Source organism: Urocitellus parryii, chromosome 1 (assembly GCF_045843805.1).
Source record: "Urocitellus parryii isolate mUroPar1 chromosome 1, mUroPar1.hap1, whole genome shotgun sequence".
Classification (NCBI taxonomy): domain Eukaryota; kingdom Metazoa; phylum Chordata; class Mammalia; order Rodentia; family Sciuridae; genus Urocitellus; species Urocitellus parryii.
The window spans coordinates 213,308,118-213,335,111 of record NC_135531.1 but is presented as its reverse complement, the minus strand read 5'-3'; the positions used below and the strand labels follow the sequence as shown (position 1 = coordinate 213,335,111).

At 42.3% G+C, this 26,994-nt stretch overlaps 1 protein-coding gene across 1 annotated transcript in view; it reads right to left on the bottom strand.

The window, feature by feature from the left end:
* Tanc1 (tetratricopeptide repeat, ankyrin repeat and coiled-coil containing 1) overlaps positions 1 to 26,994 on the bottom strand; it is a 229,778-nt gene that overhangs the window by 45,931 nt on the left and 156,853 nt on the right. The window contains exons 8-14 of the mRNA XM_077802626.1: positions 14,729 to 14,992; positions 9,632 to 9,733; positions 8,588 to 8,869; positions 7,425 to 7,576; positions 4,883 to 5,114; positions 3,016 to 3,182; positions 221 to 828 (exon numbers count right to left, since the gene is read on the bottom strand). Coding sequence (XP_077658752.1) covers positions 221 to 828; positions 3,016 to 3,182; positions 4,883 to 5,114; positions 7,425 to 7,576; positions 8,588 to 8,869; positions 9,632 to 9,733; positions 14,729 to 14,992 — 1,807 coding nt within the window. The remainder of the gene's footprint in view (positions 1 to 220; positions 829 to 3,015; positions 3,183 to 4,882; positions 5,115 to 7,424; positions 7,577 to 8,587; positions 8,870 to 9,631; positions 9,734 to 14,728; positions 14,993 to 26,994) is intronic.

The window sequence follows — 26,994 nt, the reverse complement described above, 5'->3', positions numbered from 1 at the left end:
ATACCAGAGTCCTGAAATTCCAGTAGTCAAAGGCTTTTGTACAGACATGGAGAGAATTTTCCACAGCCCCCTCCTTCTGCCCAAAGGGCAGAAAACAAAGCAACAAAACTGAATTATTCATTCTGGGTTGCTTTTCCACTAAAAACCATGGATCAGAGTGGAAATCCTTCTCCCGAGGGCACAGGGCTCCCTGCAGAGTATGGCTAAGTGGCCTGCATACCTGGGCTCACACAGGAAGGCTGTGCTCTCGCCATCTGCTCTCCAGACCAGCCACTCCCTGAAGGATGGGTGGCAGAACATGCGCGTTTTATCCCTCCTCTTAATGAGGAAGCAGGAGAGGGCATCCATCCTCTGCTGAAAGTCTTCCCAGCCCTGCTCGCCTTGGATGTGGCCGGCATTAATAGCCTGAAAAATCTGCTCATCCGTCATGGGGTGGAGGGACGCAAGGGCCACGTTTAAAATCGGAAGTGCTCTCTCAAAGGCTGACTGGGTCATGAACTTCATATTGCACTGCAGCAAATAGAGCTCGGACAGAGACACGGGCACCACCTTGTAGCTGGCGCTTTTAATGACCAGGTGTCCCCTCTGGAAGAGGTCCAGGGTGAGTTTGAGGTACAGGTAGGAGCCGAGGCTCCGCAGCACCAGGTGGCTGCTGACCTTCCCGATGAGCGCAGCATCTGCTTTGCCATTCAGGGAGATGTTGCTGAGGATGTCCTGGCTGCTGTGCACTCGGTGCTGCACGTAGGCGTGCAGGTCGCTGTGAATGTCTTTGTTGTCTGGGAAGTCATCTAAGGAAAGCTTGACAAATGGCAGTGCACTTATGATTTCCTGCAAAAAGACAAAAACCCACAGTGTTGCTCCACAGAGGTTCCTTTTTTTTTTATTTCAGCTGCATTTTAAACCAGGTTCACTAGTTTTCTTTCAAGGAGGATTTTCATGGATTACAGGGACTCATTGTTTTGTATTAAAACGTGTAATAGGATAAGGTACAGATAAAAAGCTTATGTGAAAGAAATCCTGATGCGAGATAGAACAGTAAAGGCTTTCCCAAGGCTCACATCAAGGACTTGGAGCCAAGTAAGGAGAGAAAAAAGCTCTGAACAGACAGGGCAACCAAGCCTCTACCTAGCGGGGCACTGAGACCCTGCAGGTAATCTGATACCCATAATCCTTATGCTGTGCAATTGGTTATGTAACATGGATAAAACAAACTAACACTGCATGTCTATGAACACAGCCAGCCCCTGAGAAAAGAGGCATCCCTACGTGTGCATCAGGTCCTGGGACTATGGAACCCAATCAGGAAATCTGAGGCTGCCCCCAATCCATATCCCTTGACAGCACATAGTAAAAAAGCTGATTGCTTCAATATGGCATGTCATTTTTTAAAAATTGATAATTAAGTAAACTTTAAGTTGAACTATAAGTTGAACTATGATATACATATATTGGTACAAAAATCCTAATTGCACAGTATCATTAATTTTCACAAAGACAAATACACCTGTGTATCCAGTAGCCAAAAACATCGCCACCAGTTCTGGCAAGCCCATAATCCCTGTCTCCCTCATTCCAAATATAAGCACAAGCCTAACATCTAACAGTAGGGAGGACTTTTACCTGTTACATTTTTTTTTAACTTCCCACCCTCACTTCTGAAGTATTTAAGCATGTGTCCTTCTCTAGATTGGTAATTGTAGGGAGAGGGCAGAGTATAATAATTTCCATCTTACATGAATGCTAACTGAATCTCAGAAAACTCACACAGCCAGGAAGTAAAACACAAGTCCCATTTCTGTGCCAAGTACCCCTAAGCTATGCTGAGTAAAAATGACTGAAAAGCACAAGAATCAAAGGTTCACAAAAATAAACATGAAGCCAGACATGATGCACACCTGTAATCTCAGTTACTTAGGAGCCTGAGGCAAGAGAATGGCCAAACTGAAGCCAGTATAGGCAACTTAGTGAGACCTTGTCACAAAACAAAATAAAAAGGGCTTGGGGTATAGCTGGGTGGCAGAGAGCTGACCTACCATGTGTGAAGCCCTCAGCTTAATCCCTGGTACTGCAAAAACCAAAAAGTTAACAACAACAACAACAAAAATCAAGTGTTTTGAGATCCAATCCAAGTTTTTTTAAAAAAATACCTTTGTTTATTTATTTTTATGTGATGCTAGGATCAAACCCAGCACCTCGCATGTGCTAGGCGAGCACTCTACCGATGAGCCACTACCCTAGCCCCCAATACAAGTTTTAACAAGAAAAAAAAATGAATAACCCAAATGCTATTTTTAAATAGATATTGTTAAAAAATGGCAAAAGTCAAAATCTGTTTTCTACATATCTTTATTGAAGATGGCATAGTATAGTCGATTGTTAATGTAAAATGAATGAGCGCAAATGAAGGGGAAGATAGAAAAAGAACAACAACAAAAAAACCCACTTTTCACCTTATTGCAAGGCTGCATGTCAAAGCTGTATAAAGTACAGATCTCTCAGAATAGGCCTTAATGTCTCTTTTATACCTAATTTTTCCTTCAAAGAAAGGAAGGTGGAGTCGGAGGTGCAGCTCAGTGGTAGAGCATGTACTCAGCATGCATGAGGCCCTGGCTTGATCCCCAGCACTGCAAACCAAACAGATCCCACAAAGCCCTACTGTAAACCCATGGAAATAACTGCTAGTAGGAACTGCTCTAGTTGACCAGGTAGCCAGAAACCTCAGGCAACCCCATACTCTAAATTACAATAAAGTGGAACTGGATACTGCCATTTAAGCAGGGCAAGTACCAGTCAATACTGGTAGGACACTTACCTGCTATCTTGATAAATATGCCTCAGAGGCTACGATGGTCAGTGTTTTGCCCATTTAGGGCTCTTTGGGCTGACTTTCCAATGTCCTGACATAGGTTTTCAATTCAGCAGTGAAATGGTTTACAACAGTTTATATTATTAGTATTTATCACTATACAGCTGGGATACGGGGATTATAAAGAGAATTGAGAATTCTTTTATTACCTGAAAATTTGCTCTTACAGTCACAATCAACTTCAACCAGGCAGGAAATTTAGAAATAATTTTGGTAATAAATGAAGAAAGTGTATCTCCATAATCAGGTTTATGAAACTCAGCTTCATTTAAGCCATCTATCAAAATAATGTATTCTTCTTCAGGAATTTTCTGCTCTAAAGGATAAAATAATTTTTCAAATTTAGCAATTATACATTTCTATAATATTGTACCACCCAGCGTATTTTAATGCACAGTTTAAAGTGTTAGAAAAAATAAAAAAGGTTTACATATGGCAGAAGACATGGATTTTGCAGAAGCATATTTTCTATTAAATTTATAATGAAAACCAGAGCACAGAGCCAAAAGAAAATCAATTCTCACAAAACAGTTTTCAGAAACATATTGCATTACACACATTAGCAGAATCTCAATCATGTATATAATACAGTTAGCTCTTCACAAACTGGTACCACTAGGGTGGTCTACAGCAAAGATAACACACAGGGACTAAATATGAAAAAAACAGTAGGGTCCTCTATTAGAACTCCTCAGGGATTCTAAGCAAGGAAAAATGACCTGCCCCACCAAGGGCTAACTCTTCCACCCAAGCCCTAGGTGGTGAGAGCTCTACCTTATAGATATCTAGAGTAGGACTCTTTCTTGCAAGTCTGTCTGGTTTTACACTTATTAGTGCCAGCTTTCTGCCCAGGGAATGAAGAAACAATGGCCTATCAGTCTCGATCCCTCTCTCTGGCACCTTCTGGCAGAAGTGCTATGTAGGCAGGTAACCAGCTCACGTGGTAAGGAGCAAAGGGGAGGAAAGATGGAAACCTGATGTGCCCACACTGTCACCAGCATCCCTTTCTTTAAAGAATATTTGGGGGAAGGCAAAAAATCCAAATAGAAGCCTCTAGAATTAGCTTTAGGTTTTGACTCAAATGAGCAGGGCTCCTGAAAGAAAAAAATATGTTAGAAAATTCCCCAAATGGTCTACCCATTCCCCTGCTCCAAAGCAGTCCAAAATATGTAGGCAAGACTTCAAGGAGCAAGGAATCTAAATTGCTTAGAGTTACATGAGAGACCAGAACACACCTCCCTGAGACTGGAAGGACAACTGAGCTCAAGACAAGAAGCAGGTGTAGAAAAGCTCTCTGCCTGACCTTGTAGCCTAAAATCAGGACATAAATTTGTAAAGGTGACCCCCTACCTGTTTCAATAAGAAGAACTGAAGTTAATCACAAGTGCAGACCCTCATCAGCTAGAGACAGCACCAGAGGAATCTATGAAACAACCTTACCAACCAGCCCTTCTCCACCATTAGTTTCCTGCTTACCTTCACAATATTTTCACCTCCAGAAGCCTAAAACTGTTTCCCTTTATCCTGCTTCTTCTCTAAAACTCATTGTTCTTTATTGAAGATCCCAAAGAAGCCAGAGCCTTGAAGTCCCTGCTTTGAGTTCCCTTTCATGGAGGTTCCCCCCACATAGCATGCACTGCATGCATTAATTAACTCACTTGTTTTTTCCTCCTGTTAATCTGTCTACTGTCAGTTCATTTCATAGACCAAAATATCAAACCTTCAGAGGGTCGAAAGAATGGCTCCTGTCCCCAACAGTTAGAAACTGGCTTCTTGGCAACTGTTCAATTGGAGAGCTCATTCTTATTAGAGATCTTACATTGAAAACTATCCCACCGAAGGGTGTGGAGGGACCCCAGGGAGAGTCTGGTTCTGAGGAGGGGACCAGATGTGCACTGATTCATCTACATCCTCTCTGCCACCCCAGAGCTCAGCTGACCCTCTTCCTTCTGAGGACCACCCAGGCATCTTGTACTAGTACTGGGGACAGGAGCACTGGGGTCTGCAGAGAGGTACCATTTCTCAGGCTGGTGAGCGGCTCCAGCACTCCCCTCTTGAAAGCAGCCACGGGGTCCTGCACACAGGATCTGAGGCTCAGCATACTCTGCAGCTGAGGTTCCTTTATCAGAAGGTCTCTGTAGGCAGCCAGTTGATGGGACCGGCAGAGCAAAGCGGCAATGCTGTGCACAAACTCAGGCACCAGGCATGTGTACGTGTTGTCAGCCTGGCAGTAGTGGTAAGCCACCACCTGTGGGCAAAGCAGAGCTGTCAGCATCACCCCAGTCTCTCCACAGAGCACCTTCCAAAACCTCAAAGAACACAACTCGGCCTGTTTAACAGGATAACAAGCTACACCGCTTCTATTCCCAAAGATTGGAGTCATTTGTTAGTTTAATTGATTTGTTTACTCTTTCCATCATGTGGTTGACTAAGTTCTCAGCAGACCTTTGATTGCAGCCACAAATTCATCTTGATTAGCACAAAAATCAGCAAAACTAACTCTGTACTAAATATAAGCTAATTAAAATTATGTATACAACCTTCCCTAGCGTAGAGGAATCCCACAAGCAACCCTGATGTTCTTGGCATTGCAATCAGCACTGGATTTCCTCAGAAACAGGAGTCCCTCTTTAGGGAACCCTCTGCTGACCTCAAAAAGCAGATGATCAAGTTGATGGCCCTGAAACCCGTGCTGCAAAGTCAGCTGCTTCTTCCTCCTGGTGGGAGGGGCTCAAGCTCTCAGACACCTCCCCAAACCCACACTTCTTCAGGGGACCACTGCACAGATTCAACAGGGACTCGGAAGGGTGAAAAATCACAAGTTATGGGTTTCTGCCTGGCATGTGAAAGGGGCACATGGAAGGAGAGAAGGAGCTGCCTAAATATCTACAGGTTGAGGAGTGACCCTTTGTCATATGGATCCAAGTTATTTGTTAGACCCCAAACAAAGTGCCACAGGCAGGACTGGGAATAGTAGGCATACTGTATGTAGAGAAAAAGAAGCATGTAGGTATGAGTTAGGGAAGGGGAAAAAGAGCCAAATCCTTGTGTAAAGTGCAGTTTCTCAGAAGAGCCTGAGTCACCACCAGCCTGCTCAGCTCTGCAAAGCCCTGCAGCAAGAAGGCTCAGAACTGTCAGCCTACAGCTGAGGACAACAGGAACAGAGGTTAAATGCCCTGCCAAGGTAACAGGGCCAGCCAAAGATTGAGGATGAGACACCAAGGCCGTGAACTCTTAGAAACTAAAGAGTAGACATAGACCAGCTCTTCTCAGGTCAATCTGGAATCACTGGGTAACTTCTGGTTTAGATTAAATATATCATTGACATCTAGAAGAAAGCTGAGACTGCTCTTCAGCTCTTACCTGGACAGAGATCAGCAGAAACATAAGTGAGGACCCTATGAGTGTGTGCAAACCACCGAAGGATACCAGATAACTCAGCCTTGTATAGTGTTTGTCAAAAGCAATTTGCAGCCCAAGAGTAGGACATGAAATCAATTTGGGGTCACAAACAGCCTAGTTTTTTTAGGTTAATAAAGTGAATTTAAATTACCAGAGTACATTATAGGATATAAAAATGAGCTTTGACTGGTAATGCTTTTGCTTCTGCTATGTGTGTGATTGTATTTGCACGAGTACTGGATCTCTAGTATAAGATGTATTTCTCAGTTGGGCTATGATCAAAGGGGTTTTAAAAAAAAAATCACAGTAGCAGCAGTAGCTTTGAAGTCTGCACCACAAGCCTCATCTCAGATCACCTGTTCATGACCAGAGGATGGTTGTGAACTAGTGTTCAGAGCCATTAGGGCTGACCAGCTGTCACCTGAGAAGCAGATGAGATGGGAGGGAATCTGGGGCTGAGAAGCATCTGTTTTAATCCCTGCACCAACCTCATCCCCAGGGGTATCCTCATGAGATGCCCCTCATGACTGCCATAGTTGGTGGTTGTCTAGCTCTACCACCTCACACCACTGCTCCCAAGGGAGACCTAAGCAGCTCATCAGGGCAAGAAATACAACCACTCTAAGGTCCAGAGGCAGCTCACGAACCAGGATGCATGTGGAGCAGAAGGAAAATTGCAGAAGATCCTTGATGACCATGTATCCAGGAAGAGGAAGTCAGCCAAGTTTCTTTTACAATATCACAAGAAAACTTCAACAGAAGTTTTCTTGTGATATTGTAGGGAACCAAAGGCCCCAGGCAACAGAGATCAGGTGAAAGAAGTCTGGGTCAAGCTAAAAGTTCCCCATCTCCTGCTCACAGAGCAAATTAAAGAGGACATGTGCTTTTAAGGATGGATTTGAGGTCAGCACACAGAATCTCTCCTGATGCTTTGAGGAACTCTTCCGATATACTATTTTAGATAGATTAAAGTACACTGCAAGCATCCTTAGGTATTTATTTTCATGAATAACTTTTGAGTACTCTCTCACAATTCTATTAAAGGCTAAGCTCAAGCAATTATTGCTGTTTTAAGATCCCTTTTCTAATTTATTTCTCAGAAACCAAACTAGCAAATCTGTATCTGGAGGGTTCTCATAAAACAAGAGCAGGTTACCTTAGAAGCCAGGTATTTCACCGCCTCCTCTCTCGGTCTCTGGTTTTCAGAAGTACCAGGCCCTGAAGGTGTTTTGGTAGTATTGAGGCCACTTGTAGAAGAACTCGGTGAAAGCAATGGAGTGAAAGGAAGGTCCTGGGTGGGATCTGCTGCTAGAAAAGAATCCACCTCATTATAATATCAGCACACATGTGCGATGGAATATGGACTAGAAGTCTTGATTGGTCCCAGAGAGTGTTTAAAACAATAATGAGTGAACATGGCCAAAATGTGGAGACTGAATGAGCATACCAGCCCCCTACCCATCTCCCATGACCAAGTCCCCTACCCAAAGAACTATCGTTTCCAGTTTCCCTTATTAAATTCATTTTTTTTTCCTTTTGGTACTGGGTTTGAAACCAGGGGTGCTTTACCACTGAGCTACATCCTCAGCCCTTTTATTTATTTATTTTTTAAATTTTGAGACAAGGTCTCACTAAGCTACTTAGGGCTTCCCCAAGTTGCTGAGGCTGGCCCAGAACTGTCTCAGCCTCCAGATTCGCTGGGATTTTAGGCATGTGCCACCACACCTGGCATCCCTTATTAAATTCTTTTAGTCTTAAAACAAACAAACAAACAAACAAACTCACTCTCTCAAGAACTCCCTTGTTCTTGTTTACAATATTTAAAAACACTTTCTTTGTAATGGGCTTACTGCACATAAAATAAGCAGGAAATAGTCAAATATTTGGCTACTCTCTCTCACAACTTAGTCTTAATAATTCTTGTAAATCCAGCATAGAAAACAAAGGCTTTCGTGAACAGGATGCAAAATAATTCTGCATTGTTTTTCAAGGAGCCCAACCCCTTGATTTTTAGGATCCGAACCTCCCCAGGGAACTTGACCAGGCCTCCCTGCCCCATCTCTGCTTGCTTGTATAAAGACAGAAATGGGTTCCAGGTCAGAAGGACATCAGGGAAGGCAACTTAGGCTGTAGCTAAAGACACACACTGACAGATGGAAGTATTCAGATAGTTCACTTAACATATGATCGCAAACCTGATGGAGTTGCTGGAACAACTTAAGGAAAACTGGTAATTTATGTCTACTCAAACAGCAGTTTCCTTTCTCTATTTTATATTAATAAAACAAACTAGAGACAAGTACTTAAACATGGACATACTTTTAGGTGATGAACTGGGGCTGTTGGACGCAATCTGCCTCATGCGGCTCCCATGGCAGCTCAGCGCCACCAACTTGGAAATGATTGCCGTCTTCCCAAATCCCACATTTCCAACAACCACTGCTCCTCTATTTTCTGCCAGCTCTGTGTTCCTCAAGTTTTCTTCAATCTGGTGAAAGAGCCAATCCCTTCCCACAAACACGGAGTCTGTTGTGATGCTTGGGACTTCAAACAGCAGGGGTTTCAACAAAATGTCTTGTGGCTTGTAGGGAGCAAATCGTGCTTTAAAAAAATAATTTTTTTTTTTTTTAGAAAAATATGTCAATTTTATACATTAAGAAATTGATATTATTGCTTATGTGTCTTTAAGTAATTATAAACTGAGCTTATTAATTCTTCTGTAATATCTCACTTATTATACCCTATGGGTCCCACACAGTCTCTTATTAAAATGATTTGTGGTCCTCTCGTACCTCCATTATTCTCATGACTCAAGGCAGACACAGAGAAAGCAATACAAGGGGCCAAACCATGTCTCTCTGGTTTATCTGCAACCATATGTAAGTCAGGTTTCTTCTACCTCATTCATGAGTAAAATGCAGACACATTTTCCTACACAGCAGGCCACAGCTCTCATCTGGGTATGATGGCGCTTTGCACACATGATGAGGCTGCTGACCACACCACTGTATGACATAGGGAGACAGAGGATGTGGCTGACATGGCCCACAGAGCTGAAACAAAACTGATTCTCTGTTAGCAGAAAACCTAATGAGTGCCAAATTACCCTTCACTTCCAAATAACACTGTAGAATTCTTTTCTAAACCCAGAAGCAATTTAATCATGAATTTCAAAGAAGAAGCCCAAACTATTAAGGAGGGCCTCCTAGCATAGCTTATAGATACTTTATAGCATTTACACACACAATTCACAGCATGTTTTAAATCTGGGTAGTTGCATTGCTGGTTATCAGAGAATGAGCTCATCATATCCACTGTGATATCAGATGCAAGGATAAATACCTTTAACTTCCTGTGCCCTACCTCCAGCCGTATTGTGCCACGGTAACCTAATTGAAGTCCGTAGAGGAGCATTTCTCTGCCCGTCTAAATAACTCAGGTCTTCCAATTTGGTAGAGCTTGTGGCTGTAATATTAAATTGAAGTTTAGTTTAATGCCAAGTTTAATGTTGTACCTAAACTACTTTAAGTTATAAATTACTAAGCAATTCAGTTCAGACTTTCAACCAAATATATTTTTAAGGATATTTCTTTGCTCTGGTTTATTTTCCTAGAGATACTCTTAATTGAAAAGTGGTAAAACCCAAGCACTACTCTTAAATCAAAGTTATAGTGATTTGGTTGCCAGAATTCTCCATTATTCCTGCAAAGAGACAGACTTCACCATAAATTTTTTTATGAAGAAACTTGACACTCAAGCACCACTCAGTAAAGCTTCAGTACTTACTATCAACACGTGGCATGGCACTAGATTCTTCTCTTCAGTTCTGGGGAGCGTGCTGCTGTTTGGGATTCCAACCTTGTTGTTTAAATAAACATATTTCTGCATGTATAATTCCACTATATTTGGAATACTAAAGTCAGCTCTTGACAGTAAAAGTACATATACTTTCTTAAGCTTATATATATATTAGTTATAGTTGGAATACAATACGTTTATTTTATTTATTTATTTTTATGTGGTGCTGAGGATTGAACCCAGGGCCTCACACATGCTAGGCAACAACTCCAGCCCAAATACATATATATTTTAATCTATTATAAAATATATTAGATAGATGTATCTTTTTTAAAATTATAGAAATAAGTAGTCATATTTACTTCTGACCAAACCAATAAGATTCATAGCATACAAACACCAGTTAAAAAACTTAAATAAGAGTCATTAACACATACACACAAGTTAGATGGATTATAAAAATAACTAGTGTGAAATAATTTTGCTGATTCTCAGTAAATCTTAGAAACAAATATACATGTTTGTGTCTTAAAAATATCAAAAAACTTATTTACATATACATTCTAGGTCAAAATGAGAGAAATAAAGTGAATCTAATTTGGTTTATGGATGAAATGGTCCAATATTAGGTACTGCCAATCTTTAGCATATGATTATTCTCCAGAATAATAAAATACACACATAATTTCAGAGCAAAAAAAGGTGACCAGAGAGCGCTGCAGTTCAAAGGCTAAGGCTTCTAAGGCCTGTGAAGGCATTAGTGAGAGCAGGCAGCCAGGGACTGTCAGGTGGGCTGTCTTTTGAACACCTTCTGGTGACCCTATAGGCTCTCACCCCACATCCAGCTGCCCCCCAGCACCATCTATCCTAAGCTCTTCCTATTCTCCTTCCTAAGGTTTCTGTCCTTTTTTCCCCTCACTGTCCACACCATGCCGTCCTTTTCTTTCATCTGACAAGCACCTGGGGGGTTCTAGGACTAACTCTGTGATGCCTGGTCCCCTCTCATCACATCCTCAGAGGGTCATGAAGCATATGCCCTAGCTACTCACCTTCCCATTCAGCAGAGAAACACCCGAAATCTGCCTTCATAACAGCATACATTTACGCTCTGCACCTTTTTGGTGCACATCCACAGCCTAATTAAAAAACTGTATGAACATTTAAGTGAATACTCTGCACAGAGCCAGGGTCAAGCAAATCTCTCCCATTAGAGACTTGCTAATTTCTATGTAGGACTTCCAAACAGACCTCAGGTAGAGTAATCCAATGGCAGCCTTGAGCTCCCCCCAGGTCCTGTATAACCCGGGCAAGTGAAACTTCCTGGAGAGGCAACAGAACTACCCCTACCCCTCCAAAGTCCTCATCTCTCCAGGGTCCCTACAGGCACATACAGGTACATGTTTCTAGGCTCCTGCCTGTGACCTGGGACTGATCTTCCTCTAGGCAGAAAGGGCCATCACAGCCATAGCCTGTAGCTTGCTTCAGGGCCAGGACAGCCACCAATGTCCTACAAGCTACTTCAGCCCGAATAATACAAAGACCCCTACAGCCCGAGAGGGTTTCCTGTTTTCCCTCTTTCCCCAACCCCTTAACAGAACACTCAGTTAGTAATTTCATGACAATGAAAGGAATTAAAAGTAGGTGACTATGAAGACATTCCAAATAAAGAACTACAAAGAGAAGCCCTTGTTTGATATGGATGCAAGAGATCCCAGGTGCCTAGTCACCAGCACATCAGCTCCAAAGTGCACAACAAAGCAGCCTTAGCACCTCCACCAAGATTGGCCCACATTCCCCTTCAAAGGAGATTAAGACAAGTTGAAAGTGGCATTAGGGCCGCAAGCCACAAGCTGCAGCTACCTCTATCTTCTAAGGTGCTTTCAGAGCCACAGAGACACCTGAGAGTAGAAGCAGTGAAGCTCCAGCTGCTTTGCCCATGTGCACAGGTGTCCCTACCCAGCAGAGCAGGCAACTGGACTGTCCTGCCTTCTCACACACCCAGGCTGGATTCTCAGACATTCCCAGGGTAAGAGTCAGACTCACATTCAATATTAACAATAAAGGCTTTCACCATCCTAAAAAACTATTCAGGACCAAGAAGAATCAGAGGTAAAGCAATAATTTCATGCTACAAAAATGTGCTGCTAATATCTCTATGATTAAATCAGTTATTCGCCTTGGCGCGTGTGTGTACACACTAACATCTGGATGAGAAGCACATTTCAAGATGCTGCAGGGAAGAGGTAGTGTTGCGGGGTGGAGAGAGTGTGAAAGAAGGAAGACTCCTCTAAGCAGAACAAAGAACAACATCTGCTAAAACTGTAAGTTGTGGATTAATCTATCAAAGGTAAATGTCAGTAATCCAGGGAAATAACCAGTCAGTGTTTGAAGGAAATTGGAATTCAAATGGTGATCGTGTTTGTTGGTTTCCTAGAAAATTAAACACAGTGTCCTATGATCTACACAGAAAATAGTTCAAAAGAAAAAAAAGTAGTCAAAAATAATAGAATCTATCATCCAACTTCTAGGTTATCTAAAATATAACTTTAAAGGCTTAACATCCTCTTTTTTAATAAAGTAAAAAAGTATCCATGTCATACAATTTGATGTGACATTTCCAATCAATTCCACTCTAACAAAGAACCTTTGAAAAGAACATCTTTGCATAGCAGAACAACTCCCAAACCTAGCCAACTTAATTTTACAATCTTTGACTCCCCACCAGCCCCCCCAAAAGTTTTTTTGTGCTACACAGTTAACAGATAACCACTGTTCCTGGAGCAAGCTCAATGACAGTAAAGGCTGGCAACCTCAGGGCCAGGTCCCATATCACTCTCCAGTCCTTACTCGATCCCCCAAACACCTTTTCTACCAAACTGCAATTTACTTGTTTTTACATGGATCTGAGCATGCAAATACTTTCAAGTGATTCCAGTGTATGGCCCTTCACATTTTATTTCAAAATCTGTCTAAAACTGAGTGTTCCCTGTTTATAGCAGTCTACCTTCTCATAATAAAACAAACAGTGCCGCATATAGTCTACTCAAGAATCTTATTCTTTTCCATCATATTTGGAGCATCTTGCCATTCCCTCTCAACTGAGGTTCAGTTTTAGGAAAAGAAAGGTGTACAAATTCTAGCTTATTAACCGGTACCATGAGGTAAAGCACTTGCCTAGTTCTTTCCAAAATATACATTTAGTTTTTAAAATATGCAATACAGGAGAAATGAGAGAACCTCTGATCAAACCCAGAGGTAAAATCCTCCTCAAGGGCAAAAGGAAGCTAACGCAGGAGCATAGCAGAAATCAGAAATCTGCTCTATAAGGGTGGCAGATTCCCATAAAGCTCAGCTCATACCCTCTGTCACTTCACATGGCAGGTCTCACATGAACATCCCACAGAAAATGTAACCCCAAATGGGGCACTTTTAACATCACTAATACCAATGCATTAATGTTTCCTAATCTTAAGAAGATCAATTATATCAAATACAAGTTTGTTAATTTGTTGAAGAAAATGAAACTGTAAAGTTGTGGTACAGTACAAGTGATCCATTCATCATAACTAGGTAAATATGACCTAAAATGCCTTGGGTACAGTGTATTATGTTAAAGGGTGGGACGCTGGTGAGAACACAGGGAAGTTTTCAGAAGAACCATCCGTCAATACACACAATGCTCCCTAGCACTTCTCTCTGGCAGACACGCCAAATCCCTCTTCTGGAACAAGGCCATTCTGCTTCCTTTGAAAGTGAATTAGAGTTGTACCTCAGAACTTTTCCATTAGGGCCATTTATTTACCAGCTGCTTCAGAGTTCCATCATAAAAAACACCCAACAGCAGCCAGAATGACCTAGCACATCCCAAAGGAGCAGTATAAATTACAGAAAAAATCCTTTGATGTAGGAAGAGAGAATCTGGGTCCATGCATTTTAGCAAAGGAGACATTTTAAGTGCTAGGAGAGTAACAAAGAATTACCATAATAAGTTCCTCTTCTAAATTCAGCCCAAGAGCATTAGGTGGAGACTAAGACCTTCAAAAGCAGGCATAATGGCTTAGATGAAGAGTGCCTCTCCCCACCTGCCCCAGACTACTCTCCTTCTTGCCTGATGACCAGAGACTGCCAATCCAACTGTGCATTGGCACTGCCATTTGTTCTCTCCTCTCTGACTCCCAGCTGCTCCAACTTGCTCTGGCTGCCACTGAGGGTGTCTTAAGCTATGAGCTCCGTTACAACTGAAATACACAGACACATTCAACCTCCTATCTATACAACAGGCTTGACTTTTAAAAGTTGGATTAGGGATCCTTTGAGCTGACATTAACAACTACACTCTAAATGATTCCTGTTTACCAAGATACAACAGACTCATGAGCTTACCCAAGCTTAAAATAACAAATACCGAGGGACAGTAGGTATACTTTCTTCTGAAACATACAAAGAGTCAGACAGTCCAAGTTGAAGATAAAAAGAATTCCAGAGTGAGAGGGCCACCGGAAGACCATTAAGTACAGCCTTATCATGTTTGCAGATATGTAAACTGAGGCCTAGAGAAGCTAGTGCCTGACCCACGATCTGGGTGAGGCTCCCCTACGAGGACTGTGAGCACAGGGCTCCTCGGACTCGGCAGAACCCTTCCAGGGAGAGGCGTGGCCTTACCTGCAACTGAGTTGGGCCGTGGCATTATTAGCGAGCTGGAGCTCTGAGAATAAGGGACCGGACCATCTCCAGCTGAGGATTCCGCTTTGGGCAGCACGCTCTCCGCTGACCCAGTGGTCTCCTCTTCTGCCACTGGGGAGCAGTTATCTGCCCTGCGATCATGAAGCACTCCCTTCTGAACCCCTAACCTTAGGCTTCCATCCTTATTCCATTCCAAACTGGAGCCACTCCGGTCATCGTTTTCGGATGAACTTGTAATCGTGGCTGAAATGAGAGATCAAAATACTTTGAAGGAGGCCAGGCACAACTGGGGCTGTTGAGAGTTAACACACACACACTGCCCTCCCCAGGATCAACGGAAAGTTTTCCGGTCCACACAGATTTTTATCAAAGTATATTTCGTACAATGTATTTTGGTAAATTAAAAGAATGTTGTTTATCAGGGGAAATAAACTGCTACATCACTCGACAGGAAAGGAAAAAAAAAAAAACTCTGATAGGAAGATAATGAAAAAGCTGTCTAAAAGTGTCTGCAACTTTAAAGTAAATCTATGCAATTTGGAGATAATATATCCCCCCTCTGTAACCAAGATGAATTGCTTGTATCTCATTAAATTCCTTTGAATCTCCAAGTATCCTATATTCAAATGAGCATTTCCTGGGAAGGAAAGGGGGGGGGCACACCATACAACAGTGAGGGCAGAAAAGGCACCGGAGAAAATCTACAGAAACAAAAAGTCAAGCAGACAATTTCATCCTTGAAATGAACATTTAGAACATCTGTTCAACATGATCCAGGGAGGCCGACTTGACTTGCTCCTTCAGTGGCACAGAATGGAAAAATCTCCATGACCAGTGCAGAAGTGCTGGCACAGGAATGTGTGCCATGAATGCAGAATCACAACTGAGCCTCTAAGAAAACCCACACTGGGGAGGGGAGAGTGGAGGTTGTAAACATCTTGGCAAACGAGCAGAGGGATATGATAAAAGAAAGAAATGATACTCACCCTACACAGCCTCTACAAACAGCCACTCCTAATTTACAGATGCAGAGCTGTACGGGATCCCCTTGAACCACAGGTCACCTGGGCCATTCACCGTGCCCCACTGTTGACCTAACGCTGGCTTGTGTCCTGGAGGACAGGGGCCATGTCTCCTCATTCTCTATTTGGATCTTCGCAGCCCTGGCCTCTGACTCTGAGCCTGGCGAATGGGGGTATGAGTGCCAAAGTGCACTCAGAACCCGGCAGCCTGGAGGGCGCGGCGTCTTCCACACACCACGATGAGCCGCTGTATCAGCCAACGGGTGCATTGGCTCAGAGAGCCAGTTATTGAGGATCAAAGGGCCTAAAGGGGTTTGGCTATATTTTTACAATGCTCTTTAAGGTTCAGAAGTAAAGACAACACAACTTCCTCGCCGTGACCACAGGACATCCTGTTGCAATTCTAGGACTGTCCTTGCTACTGCAGCCTGGACTCATTTCCCTCTGGTCATCTAACCATGTGAAAACCCCACCTACATGACGTGGAAGCCTCCATTGAGTGTCTGTGGCAACTGGGTCTTTTCCTTTTCTGGACAGTATAGCATCTGGCATACAGCAAGCAACTCAACAAATGTTTGCTTTCTGAGTGAAAGAGCAGATGAACACACTTCCACTCCACTTGTGGTTAGACACACTACGCCTCACTAAACTCACTGCTACTGGTTCAAAGCTAAGCTGATTTGGGATGGGGTCTATCTTACAGCAAGGGTGCCTGTCACTGTTATTCAAGCATTTCCAAGTGTTCTAGCATTAATGAGCTACCTCCGTCTCTTTGGAATCAATTGCAGCCATTGTGTTTTTAAATGGACCATTTAAATGAACTTAAGTGTAGCGAATATGATTCTTTCCATCATAAAAATGCCAGTGGTGATGGTGGTGGTGCTAACAGCAATAGCCAACATTTACTGAAGGTTTACTATATGCCAGAGATTGTGCTAATGCTTTACAGGAATGCTTTGATTTATTAACGAGTTTATTGCTTATCTATGGCAATTCATTATTAATGGTAACTGTTAATAAGTTGAAAGCATAAATATAGGTAGTCCTTATTAATACAGATTGTTGTTAAGTCCAATGTTTGGAACTCTGCATGCTTTTCTGAGACATGCTGTAATAAGTTAGGTTTCCAGGCTATCCCAATATCTACATGAGAGAGGAAAGTTTCAGACTAGTGGTAATTTGCTTGGTTTTATGGTCATGGCTGTCACATTTGGAGGCTCCTAAATTGTAAGGTGAAAAACAGAATGTCTAAGTGATGCTTTTCCTCATTTGCTTTTGGAACCAAAACCCCAAGAATCTGAATCCTAATCAGGACCTCAAGGAGTGGCAACTGGAATTTGGACCCCTCCAATTCCTGTTACAACTAATAATATGAACAGCAGGGCTGCAGCTGCAGGGCCCCAGGAAGCTGCTAGAGACAGCTGGGGAAGCCTGGCCAGGGTTCCTGGGGTACAAGGCAGGCTGACTATCTAATTCTCACCATGGAGTAAGGGCTCTACATGGTGCCCAGGATCTGACAGGTAGAAACACGTGGATCCCAGCAGTGAGAGAAAGTAGACTGGGGAAGAAGGCCCCAGGCTGTAGAAACACTGGCTGAGAAGAGAATTCCCAGATGGGGTAGCCATTTCAAAAGGAAGACATAACCAGGTCAGGAGCAGAAGACTATCATAAAAGAAGAGGCAGCCCTCCACTGCCCATAGGAAATCACATTAGAGAGGTGGTCTAGGGTTCACACTCACCGGGACCAGGGTGCTGAGGCAGTGAGGCTCTGAAGCCCACAAGGATGCCCCAGTGAGATCACCCCACATCATAAGTACCCCTCCCTGGGATCTGAATACCAGATCTAGCCCACACAGCCTAAAGCTCAGACAGCAGACTTTCAGCTCAGCTCAGCTCTAACTAGATAAAGGCCTATGGGTTTCGTTTCCATGAAAAACCTAAGAAGCACACTGAATAGGGCAGCTCCCCAGGCTCCAAGACAGGAAAGCCAATTTTCACAGTGAACAACAGGCTACTCAAAAATAACCATTTTTCATCTAGACTAACCGAAATTCAAACCTAATTGATTTAAATAATCACTTTTGAAAATGTATATTCTCTCTCTCTCTCTCTCTCTCTCCCTTTTTCTCTCTCTCCCTCTCCTCACTCCACCAGGGCCATATCTTAACAATGAAGACTTAAAAAAAAAAATCTCTAAAAAGTAAGTGCTATTTGACATCTTTCACAGACTGGATAATGTTTCCTAATGACTCAAAAATTCTAATATTTTATTCCTTCAACTGATAGAGGTGCCATTTTTTGCTGATTAGGGCTCATCATCATTCCCCAAACCGGTCTCAGCCACTCTTCCAACATGTAGGCTTCCGTAACACGAGGGACTTGCCAGCCTTTCCATCAGACTAGGCTGTGCCTCACCGTGCAATGCTAAACCCCACTTCTTACTGCTTGTTGATTCACACACACTACTTCTCACTCTTTATGCAGCTGGAAAATTCCTTTAGCCCCAGGGACCATGTCTTATCTTCTTCTGCAGTAACAGTACATTTAACCAGACTGTTAGTACCCAGGGATGAAAGATTTCCAAAGCACTTTCTTAAGTCATTAGGGCACACACATGATCACCACCACCAGTGAAAAGAGGTGGCCAGGCTGGGAACCATCCACCCTACTTTACAGCTAGGGAGACAGACTCAGGAGAAATTGATTGCATGTGGTTGGAGGCACAGACAGCACTAGTACTCCCCACTGCACATTCGAAGCCCTCTTTGCTTGCATATGCACAACACATAAAAGGAGTCCCATAAGCATCTGTGAATAAAAAACAGCCTGCAGCTCGTGAAGCCTGCCTTGTTAAGAACAGTCACACACTCAGTCATAATGCATTGTTAGGCTCTGCAATTAAACTTTTTCCTTCTCCTTCTCAGCTTTTGCTTCACCTCCTCTTCACCTTTTGAAGGTTTTTTCCTATACTGACTATAAACTTAAAATCAAATAAAGAAAAAAAATCTAATGTAGGTCCAGGGACAAGGAAGCAGTTTGGTGGAATCTAAATCAAATTATAGATATAAAAGAAGAAAATAGAGGAACTTTAGATAGGGCAAAAGGGAGGGAGGGAGAAGGAGGGAGGATGGGGGTAAGATGGTGGAATGAGAGGGATATCATTATTACCCTAAGTATATGTATGAAGACACGAATAATGTGACTCTACTTTGTGTACAAGTAGAAACATGAAAAATGTGCTCTACATGAGAACTATGAATTGAAATGCATTCTGTCATGTATAACAAATTAGAATAAATAAATAATTTTTTTAAAAAGTGAAAAGAAAGAAGGAAATAAGCTGGGTACAGTGGTGCACACCTGTAATCCCAGTGGCTCAGGAGGCTGAGACAGGAGGATTGTGAGTTCAAGGCCAGCCTCAGCAACTTAGTGACACCCTAAGCAACTTAGCAAGACTATCTGAAAATAAAACATAAAAAAGAGATGTTGCTCAGTGGTTAGTACTCCTGGGTTCAATCCCGGGAAAGTGTGTGTGTGTGGGGGGGGTACAAAAGAAAGAAAGAAAAGAAACTGATTACAGTGTGCATCCAGAATAATTCAGGAACTAAGGGTCAGTGAGATTAAATGTGTGCTACTCACACATTGGAGCTATGGGGAAATCAAGAGGTGCAAGTGCAGGAGACTCAGGCTCAAATCGGATGACCCACAAGGCAGTGTCAGTCTCCAGGTTCAACAAGCAGGAGAGTATAGTTTTGTCTTTACAGACACCACCTTACATGACTGATGATGTTTCTCTCTTTCCACTGGCTATCAGGAAACTCAAGAATAAAACTACCAAAACTTTCATAAAGGAAAAATGAATAAACTCATATGAACCTGAGCCCTTACTTCATCTTTTCTTTAGCTCCAACTTCCTTTCTCCAATTCATACTTTCACTGGAAAGAAAAATCTTGGTTTACTACATGTCTATACGTGAGCATTTCTAATCCACTGGGGAGGAATTAAGCATAAATAAGTGTCTTTAGGAAATAACAACAGTGCCTAAGGTACAGAGGATAACAATGCTTACTGTGTTCCAGGCTGTGCCAAGCCCCTGTCATTCTCAACTTGCCGACTCCTGTGACATTCCACGGACAGGAGAGCCCTCAACACTTGAGGTCTTGGTGTGCCCCAGAATGGTGCTCCACACTGTGCCGATGATGCCACACTATTTATAGGAAATCTGGGGCATGCACTCCCAGGTACATTTATAAATTATGTACATGTACCACCCTTACAGCAACACAAACCATACACAAAAAAATATACAATTTTAAAGGATGAGAGGAAAAAAATAATTTTCTTTAAAAATTAATTAGTTTTCTTTGACCACTCCATAGATGGTTTGCATTCTGCATATTCAAAATGAGGGTCTTCCCTGGGGTATGAAGAAAATCGGATACAGGAAATCTGTTAAATGCCTCTTATCTGTTAAATCATAGGAGTATTTTCCTCCCCATAAAGCTGAAGAAATAAAAAGTAGCACCTAAACATTTTTTTTACCTCCACATTCAATTTAATGGTTGACAGGAAGATTGTAAAAGTTAAAACAATGGACAAATGAATTAAAGATCAAACAAGAAAGGAACATAGTGGTTACTTATAAAAGTGGAAAACGAGAAGAAACAAATAAAAAAGGAAAATTCAACTATTGTGGAGACTGCCTTTTTTGACCTGACAGGTTAAGATCACTGACAACTTTAGAAGGTTACATTTCACTGCACAAAGGAAAGCTCAGAGATGGAGCCCTGGAACAAGTCTCCAGCCCCTCAACCCAACAGAAGCTCTTGCTCCTCGCCTTTGAACCCACCCCTCACACCCAATAGTTATCCAGGCTCCAGGCCACAAGGGTGAAACCAGCCTGCCTTAACCTTTCTGGTCAGGAATGTGGGACTAGGCTTTTTTCTCATCCGTAGCCCAGGCCTGTCCCCACCTACAAACATGCCACACAGGGTTCCTGGCTCACCTGCAGTCACAGCTCTTAATCTCCCTCAGCCTGACAAGAAGAGGAACCCCGAGGGAGAGACACACACACACAAGCTACCTGGCCTGGAATGAAGAGGGAATATCCTGGGTGGGGTGCCCTGGAAACCTTCAGCTCCTGGGGCTGACTGGCTTCTCCTTCTGTAACGGCCCCAGGACGACAGCTTGGCACTTCCGGCCAGTCCTGTCCCTTCTAGAGTTGTACTGGGATCCCTGTGTGTTGGACTGTGACAGCCAAATCTCTGTACCAAATCTCCAGTTCAGGGCTCGCCCATGTTGCGCAAGGTGTGCTCTGCCAGGACATGCCGCAAGGCCAGGGATCCAGCCATGGTTCCCAGCTGTATTCATCAGGCCCTTTGAAACACCTGCAGGAAAAGCTGGGGGCAGGGCAGCGTGGGAGGAGGAGAACTAGACCTGCCTCTACTCAACAAGAATACTGCTCCAACTTGGTTTGACACAGTAGAGAAGAGTCTCCAGAAAGAGTCTAAGGATTTAACAACGTGCCGTTTTCCTATTAAAAGCATGCTGCATGGGTAAAGCTTTGTATAGCTGTATACCAAATGCACCCACACTGGAGCTTCTGACACAGTCTAATGCTGCCCCAGAGTTCTTTGGAAAAAGCATTTAGTGGTTGGTAATTATTATGCACCTATAGCATGTTATTTTCCATCAAAGGTGTCAATCAATGTCATGTTTTAAACTCTTCTCAGAAACTGACAGGACACAAGATCATTTTGTAGTCCCACAGGTGGACAAGTTTTGAAAATAGATACTATGCCTTATCTTTATTGCCCCAGTACTGAACAAACTTGCTCTTCCTGGAACATACTAGGTACCCATAAATGTTTGCTGCACCAATAGAACAGCCTGAAGAATTCAACCACAGTGTGAATAGAAGTACAGCATGTGCTTTGCTGACTGAAATCATCACCAAGAATGTCTTTGTCACATTGAGTGTATTACCAAATTATAGAAGTAAAGAAAAATTTTCTTCCTTCACCCAAGAGATTAAAAAAAAGAAGACTTCTATAATTAAGGATGATTTTTCAAAATTGGAGGCAATGTAGTAAAATGAATATTAACCCAGATTTGAAACACTCTAAATAGTTATTACCAAATCAATTTCAAAGCATTTCGATTCTGTAGTAAGCAGGGCAATACAGGTGACAACAGAGCAGCATTAGCATAAAATCAAAAGGGCAGGATTTCTGATGTTAAAAATGAAAAGAAAGTGCAATTAATTCATCTTTGAGTGTTTCTGCATCTGATCATCTCCATGAAGACAAAAAGTCCAGGAAATAGGTGGTCTAAAGCTACTTCTGGAATCATTTTCATTTTACAAGCCTGGGAGGCGGCAGGAGAAAGCTGAGGGAAGATAAAAATCAGCTTGCAATCCTTTTTTTTTTAAAATGTCCTAAGCAACTGGGAAGAAAAACAAATATTATCACACTCCAGCTAGCACCAGCAGGGTACTATCCAAGTGTCCAATATTTTTCTGCAAACCAGTCTTGTAGGACAATCAGTTCTACAAAGATATTCCCCTAAGTTTACACTTGCCTCCCTGCTTCAAACTGAACAAGAGGAGACAGACAAGCACCTGAGGAACGGATGGGGAAGGGAAGGCAGGTAGGCAGTGGAAGAGCACTGCGCCATTCTGAAAACCGCTCACACATTCGAGCTCAGGTGTTGGGAGCCAGGCAGGTGGACCACACACCTGCACTGTGGGGAGACACGTGAGTGGGGGAGACATGGAGTTTTCCTGCCTTCACAAAGCTGTTTTATAGCACATCTTGAGAGGAAGCAGATGCAGGACACACAGAAATACTTCAGCAATGGTAAATTTCAACAGGTCAAAATAGAAAAAGGGAGCATAAGGGAGGACTGGCTTTTAACAGACCCCACCCTCAGCCAGAAATTTTCTAATTGCTACCTCTAAGTCCTTCTCAGCACATCTATTATTAATGGACAGGATTTTTTTTTTTTTTTTAAATCTTAACAGGAAAGCTGACTTTGGTTATTTTCTCCTCATCCAGGCTCTATCCTCTTTCTTCCTACATGGAGAAATAACAGCCTGTTTTCTTGAAATAAATACATACACATATAAAACATTTATCATAATATGGACATAAAATTAAACATTTAACTCAGAAAGTACTTTAAAACCCACTGTTTTCAGCAATGCTGTTTTTTAAAAACCTAAGTGGTTTTCGTACGCATTCCAATGAATACACATATTTTATTTTTTTAAGCTGGGATTAATACAGCTTACGATTGCCATTTGTAGCAGAAGCAAGTTATAGTCAGAGGAATGTCATTAAGGGAAAAAAAGTTTTCTCAGGCACAAAGGAAACACCTCTAAAAGCATACTTCTTTTAAAGTTTTTTTTTTTTTCAAAGCAAGTAATTGAAAGTTATTTTATGGTGATTGGGTACAGCTGCATTTCACATTTGGAAGATCTCTCCCATTGCAAATTTGAAAATCAGACACTGACTTCTAGGTAATGCCAATGTTAAGGAACTTTAAACAAAATTTAAAAAAATATTCATAGGGAATTCAGTTAATCTCATCCAGCTTAGACAGTATTTCTACATGACAGAATTATTATACTTCCAAAGACATTTATGTTGGAAGTACTTGAACCTCTTGAAATAGGATAAAGTGGGACTCCCCTCTGGATAACATAATAAAGTTGAAAAGGGAGCAGGGAAGATAATTAAACCCTGGCCTCCACAAAGACTGGAAGAGGCCCAGTAATTTCTTCTAACGGTCACTGGCCTGCACTTCTCCTAAGCAGCTGAAGCAACATAGACACAGTACCTTTGGCAGCCCTCAGGAGGTTGCCCAGGCATGTGGGAACACATGCTTCCTTACTCTGCATCTGCTGGGCAAAACTACTGGGTTAAATATAATCAGCATGCCAGAAATCGGCTTGACTAGTAAGAGGAGGCCGGGGAATGTTTAAGGATGGCTTAGCACTGTTTGAAATCTTCCCTAAATGCCCTGAATAAACTGTGCTAATAAATGTGCATGCAACACTGCTTTGAGCCCCGTGCTACCCCAAGTGTGTAATGCTGAGCCAGCTGCGTGCACATTGTAACCAGCCTACCCCAAAGCCCTTGCCATTCCAACCCCTGCTCTATTGGTTGGCAAGTCTGAAACTACTTAAAATGGAAAATTAAATGGAAAGCCACTTCCTCCCTTCTCCAGGCCTTATGTAATATGGTGTATGGATCCTCACCAGCCTGTTTTACAAGCCACTTGCGGGCCTTCCAATGTGGGCAGCCAACGTGTCTCACTTACATCCCTGCCTGCAAGGATCATGGTGCTCTCCAATATTTTACTCAAACATTGAAGATGCCCACAATCCCAGGCTACACCTTGCAAAATTGGCATGTTCTTCAGATGGCAAAAGGCACACCCCACCCCAGCAATCACAGAACCACAAGTGCGTCATAGATACCCACTCTGCTGAGAGGCAATGGAACATGTGCACCCTCAACTAACAGCAGAGGAAGCGTTTTCCCTCTCTGGCCTTGCTACTGCTGCATCTTCAAAGACCTGTGGCTGTAGTCCACCCGGAGAGGAAGTTCTTGCTTTTCTTCCTTCTCCTCCCTACCAATGTGTGCCTTGGCAACAGGTTCCAATTCTGCAGGTCACAGAGGAAAGGAAACAGAGGCATGTTGTTACCAGCACAATGCTTCTCTCTCATCCACCTACGGACCTCGCCCCTGCAGGAGAGCAGCTAACAAGCAGCAAGCATGATCTCCCGGAGCTGGGGTCTTTCATGACATAGGGACTTGCCATCGTCTTTTTTTTTAATATTTATTTTTTAGTTGTAGTTGGACACAATATCTTTATTCCATTCATTTATTTTTATGTGGTGCTGAGGATCGAACCCAGGGCCCTGCATGTACTAGGCGAGCATTCTACTGCTGAGCCACAACCCTCGCCGGCCGATGTCTTTCTTACTGCTCCCACTTTCATCTCAATTTCCACCACTTTTCATATTTAGTTGTTAAAGAATCAAGTTATCTTGAGCCAAGGAGTGAAGGGCAGTTTCGGTGACATGCAAGGAAGAGATAACCATCAAGGGAGAGCTTAAAACACAGATATTAAAAGGGTTGACAAAGCCAACCTGGAATCCTATGTAGTTCTTTATAAAACAACTGAATTCTCCCTCCTTCAATGCAACTTGATCCAGCAGCCATTCTTTCCTTAATTTCTCAATCCCAAAACTGGGATAAGAACCCAGGAGATACTTACAAAAATGAGATCCCTGTCCATATGAAGAGAAATTAAATAATGAAACAAGAATAAATACATTGAAGGGGCTGGGACTGTAGCTCAGTGGTGGAACACTTGCCTATCTTGTAGGAGGCACTGGGTTCAATTCTCAGCTCCACATAAAAATAAACAAAATAAAGGCATGTTGTCCATCTACAATTACAAATTTTTTAAAAATAAATAAACACATTGAAGGAAAATAAATAAATACATTGAAGGAAGAGTTATGGGAAGCAGGTAATAAGGGGACGGAATCACTCTGGGGTTGGTTGAATTATATAAAATGAAGTATTAGTTAAGAAACTCCTGCAGCTTAATTTCAATGACAATACAGAAGGGCAAAACAGCACCTTGTCTTTCCTGTTTAAAATACTTTTAAAATTCCAACATTGTATCTTAATGAGAAAGAAGGCTGGGAAGGAATGGGAGGTTCTCTGTTACTAAAAGTGTTTCTGTCAGAACAAAAAACTGACTTGGTTACAATCAGAGAGGAGTAATGCCATTAGAACATACAATAAAAAGAAGACTATAAAAAAAAAGTAGCACTAGTCAAATCCTTAAAGAAAGATAAATTCTCTAAAGGAGATGAAATTTCATAAGAGCTAAAAAAAAAAAAAGTCACCAAGTTACTGCAGAATTCATATCAAAGATCTCTCCATGGTGGACAGCTCAGGAAGAGACAGGGCATGAGAACAGAATTGATGCTAGAAAACGTTTGTTGAACTAGAATGTACAACAAGGGGAAGAGGGATCAGATGAGATATAGAAATAGAATAAACTCACGAAGGCCTTGAAGCTAAGTGAAAAGAATTCAACTTTCCTACAAGAGACACTTTCCATTCATATGAAATGTCCACAAGAAGCTTCTCTACAGAGAGAGAAAGTAGGATGCCAGATGACTAGAACTGGGGATATTGGGAGGAAATGAAGTGACTTTTATCAGGTAGAATGTTTCTTTTTGGAATAATGAAAATGTTCCAAGGTCAATTGTGGTGAAGGTTACACAATGCTGAATACACTAAGAAAAAAGCATTCACTGGTTTAAATGGGTGAATAATAGGACAGGTAAATTGTATTTCAAAAAAAAGCAGTCCACACCCCATTTCCAGGACTCTCAGAGGCCCTCTGGGGCAATCTCCAATGTCCAACCTGGATGAACCTGTGACTTGGTCTTCCCAGTCTTTCTCGAAAGAGGAGATGTTGGCATAGCTCAGTGGTAAAGCACTTGCCTAGAAAGTACAAGGCCTGGGTTTAGTCCCTAGCTCCATCAATCAATCAATAAAATTAAACTTGAAAGCAACTGCAGGTGACTGAAGAAAACAAGGAGCTCAAATGTCCTTCCAATTGATTATATCTGAATGTGGAAGAGGAGTTTAGTCCATAATAAAACACAAATATCCCTCAAAGACGTGCATAATTCGCCAAAGGTGTTATTAACTAATGAGAGCTTCACTGTGAAACTGAAATACAATCTTAGAGCCTAGAGAGGCCTGCACAGTTGGTTCTTCCAGGGCTCCACCTGTCTGCTGTCTGAAGGGCACCAAGTTGGAGACCTGAGACCACAGATGCCTGAGCCCACCTGCAGAAACATTTGGGAGCCTGTCTGGGATAGGATATAACACTAAGGGCTCTTCAATATGATTTTAATACACACCTAGGTCTAGGAACTACTTAATAAATCAACATCCTTAATTTTCTCAAGAAGGAAAGAAGGGTGCAAAGAAGTCAATTAAATGTTGCTCAAGCCACCTAGTTCGGTTCAGGCAAAACACACCTGTAGTATAGGTGTGGGTGGGTGGGGGTGAAGGGAACACTTCCTTAGAAAATCCTGGCCTCAGAACAGTGGTCAAGATCCCGTCATAAGAAACTCTGGAGAATAATGTCTGACCTATTATCTGCAAGATGAGTGACTTTGA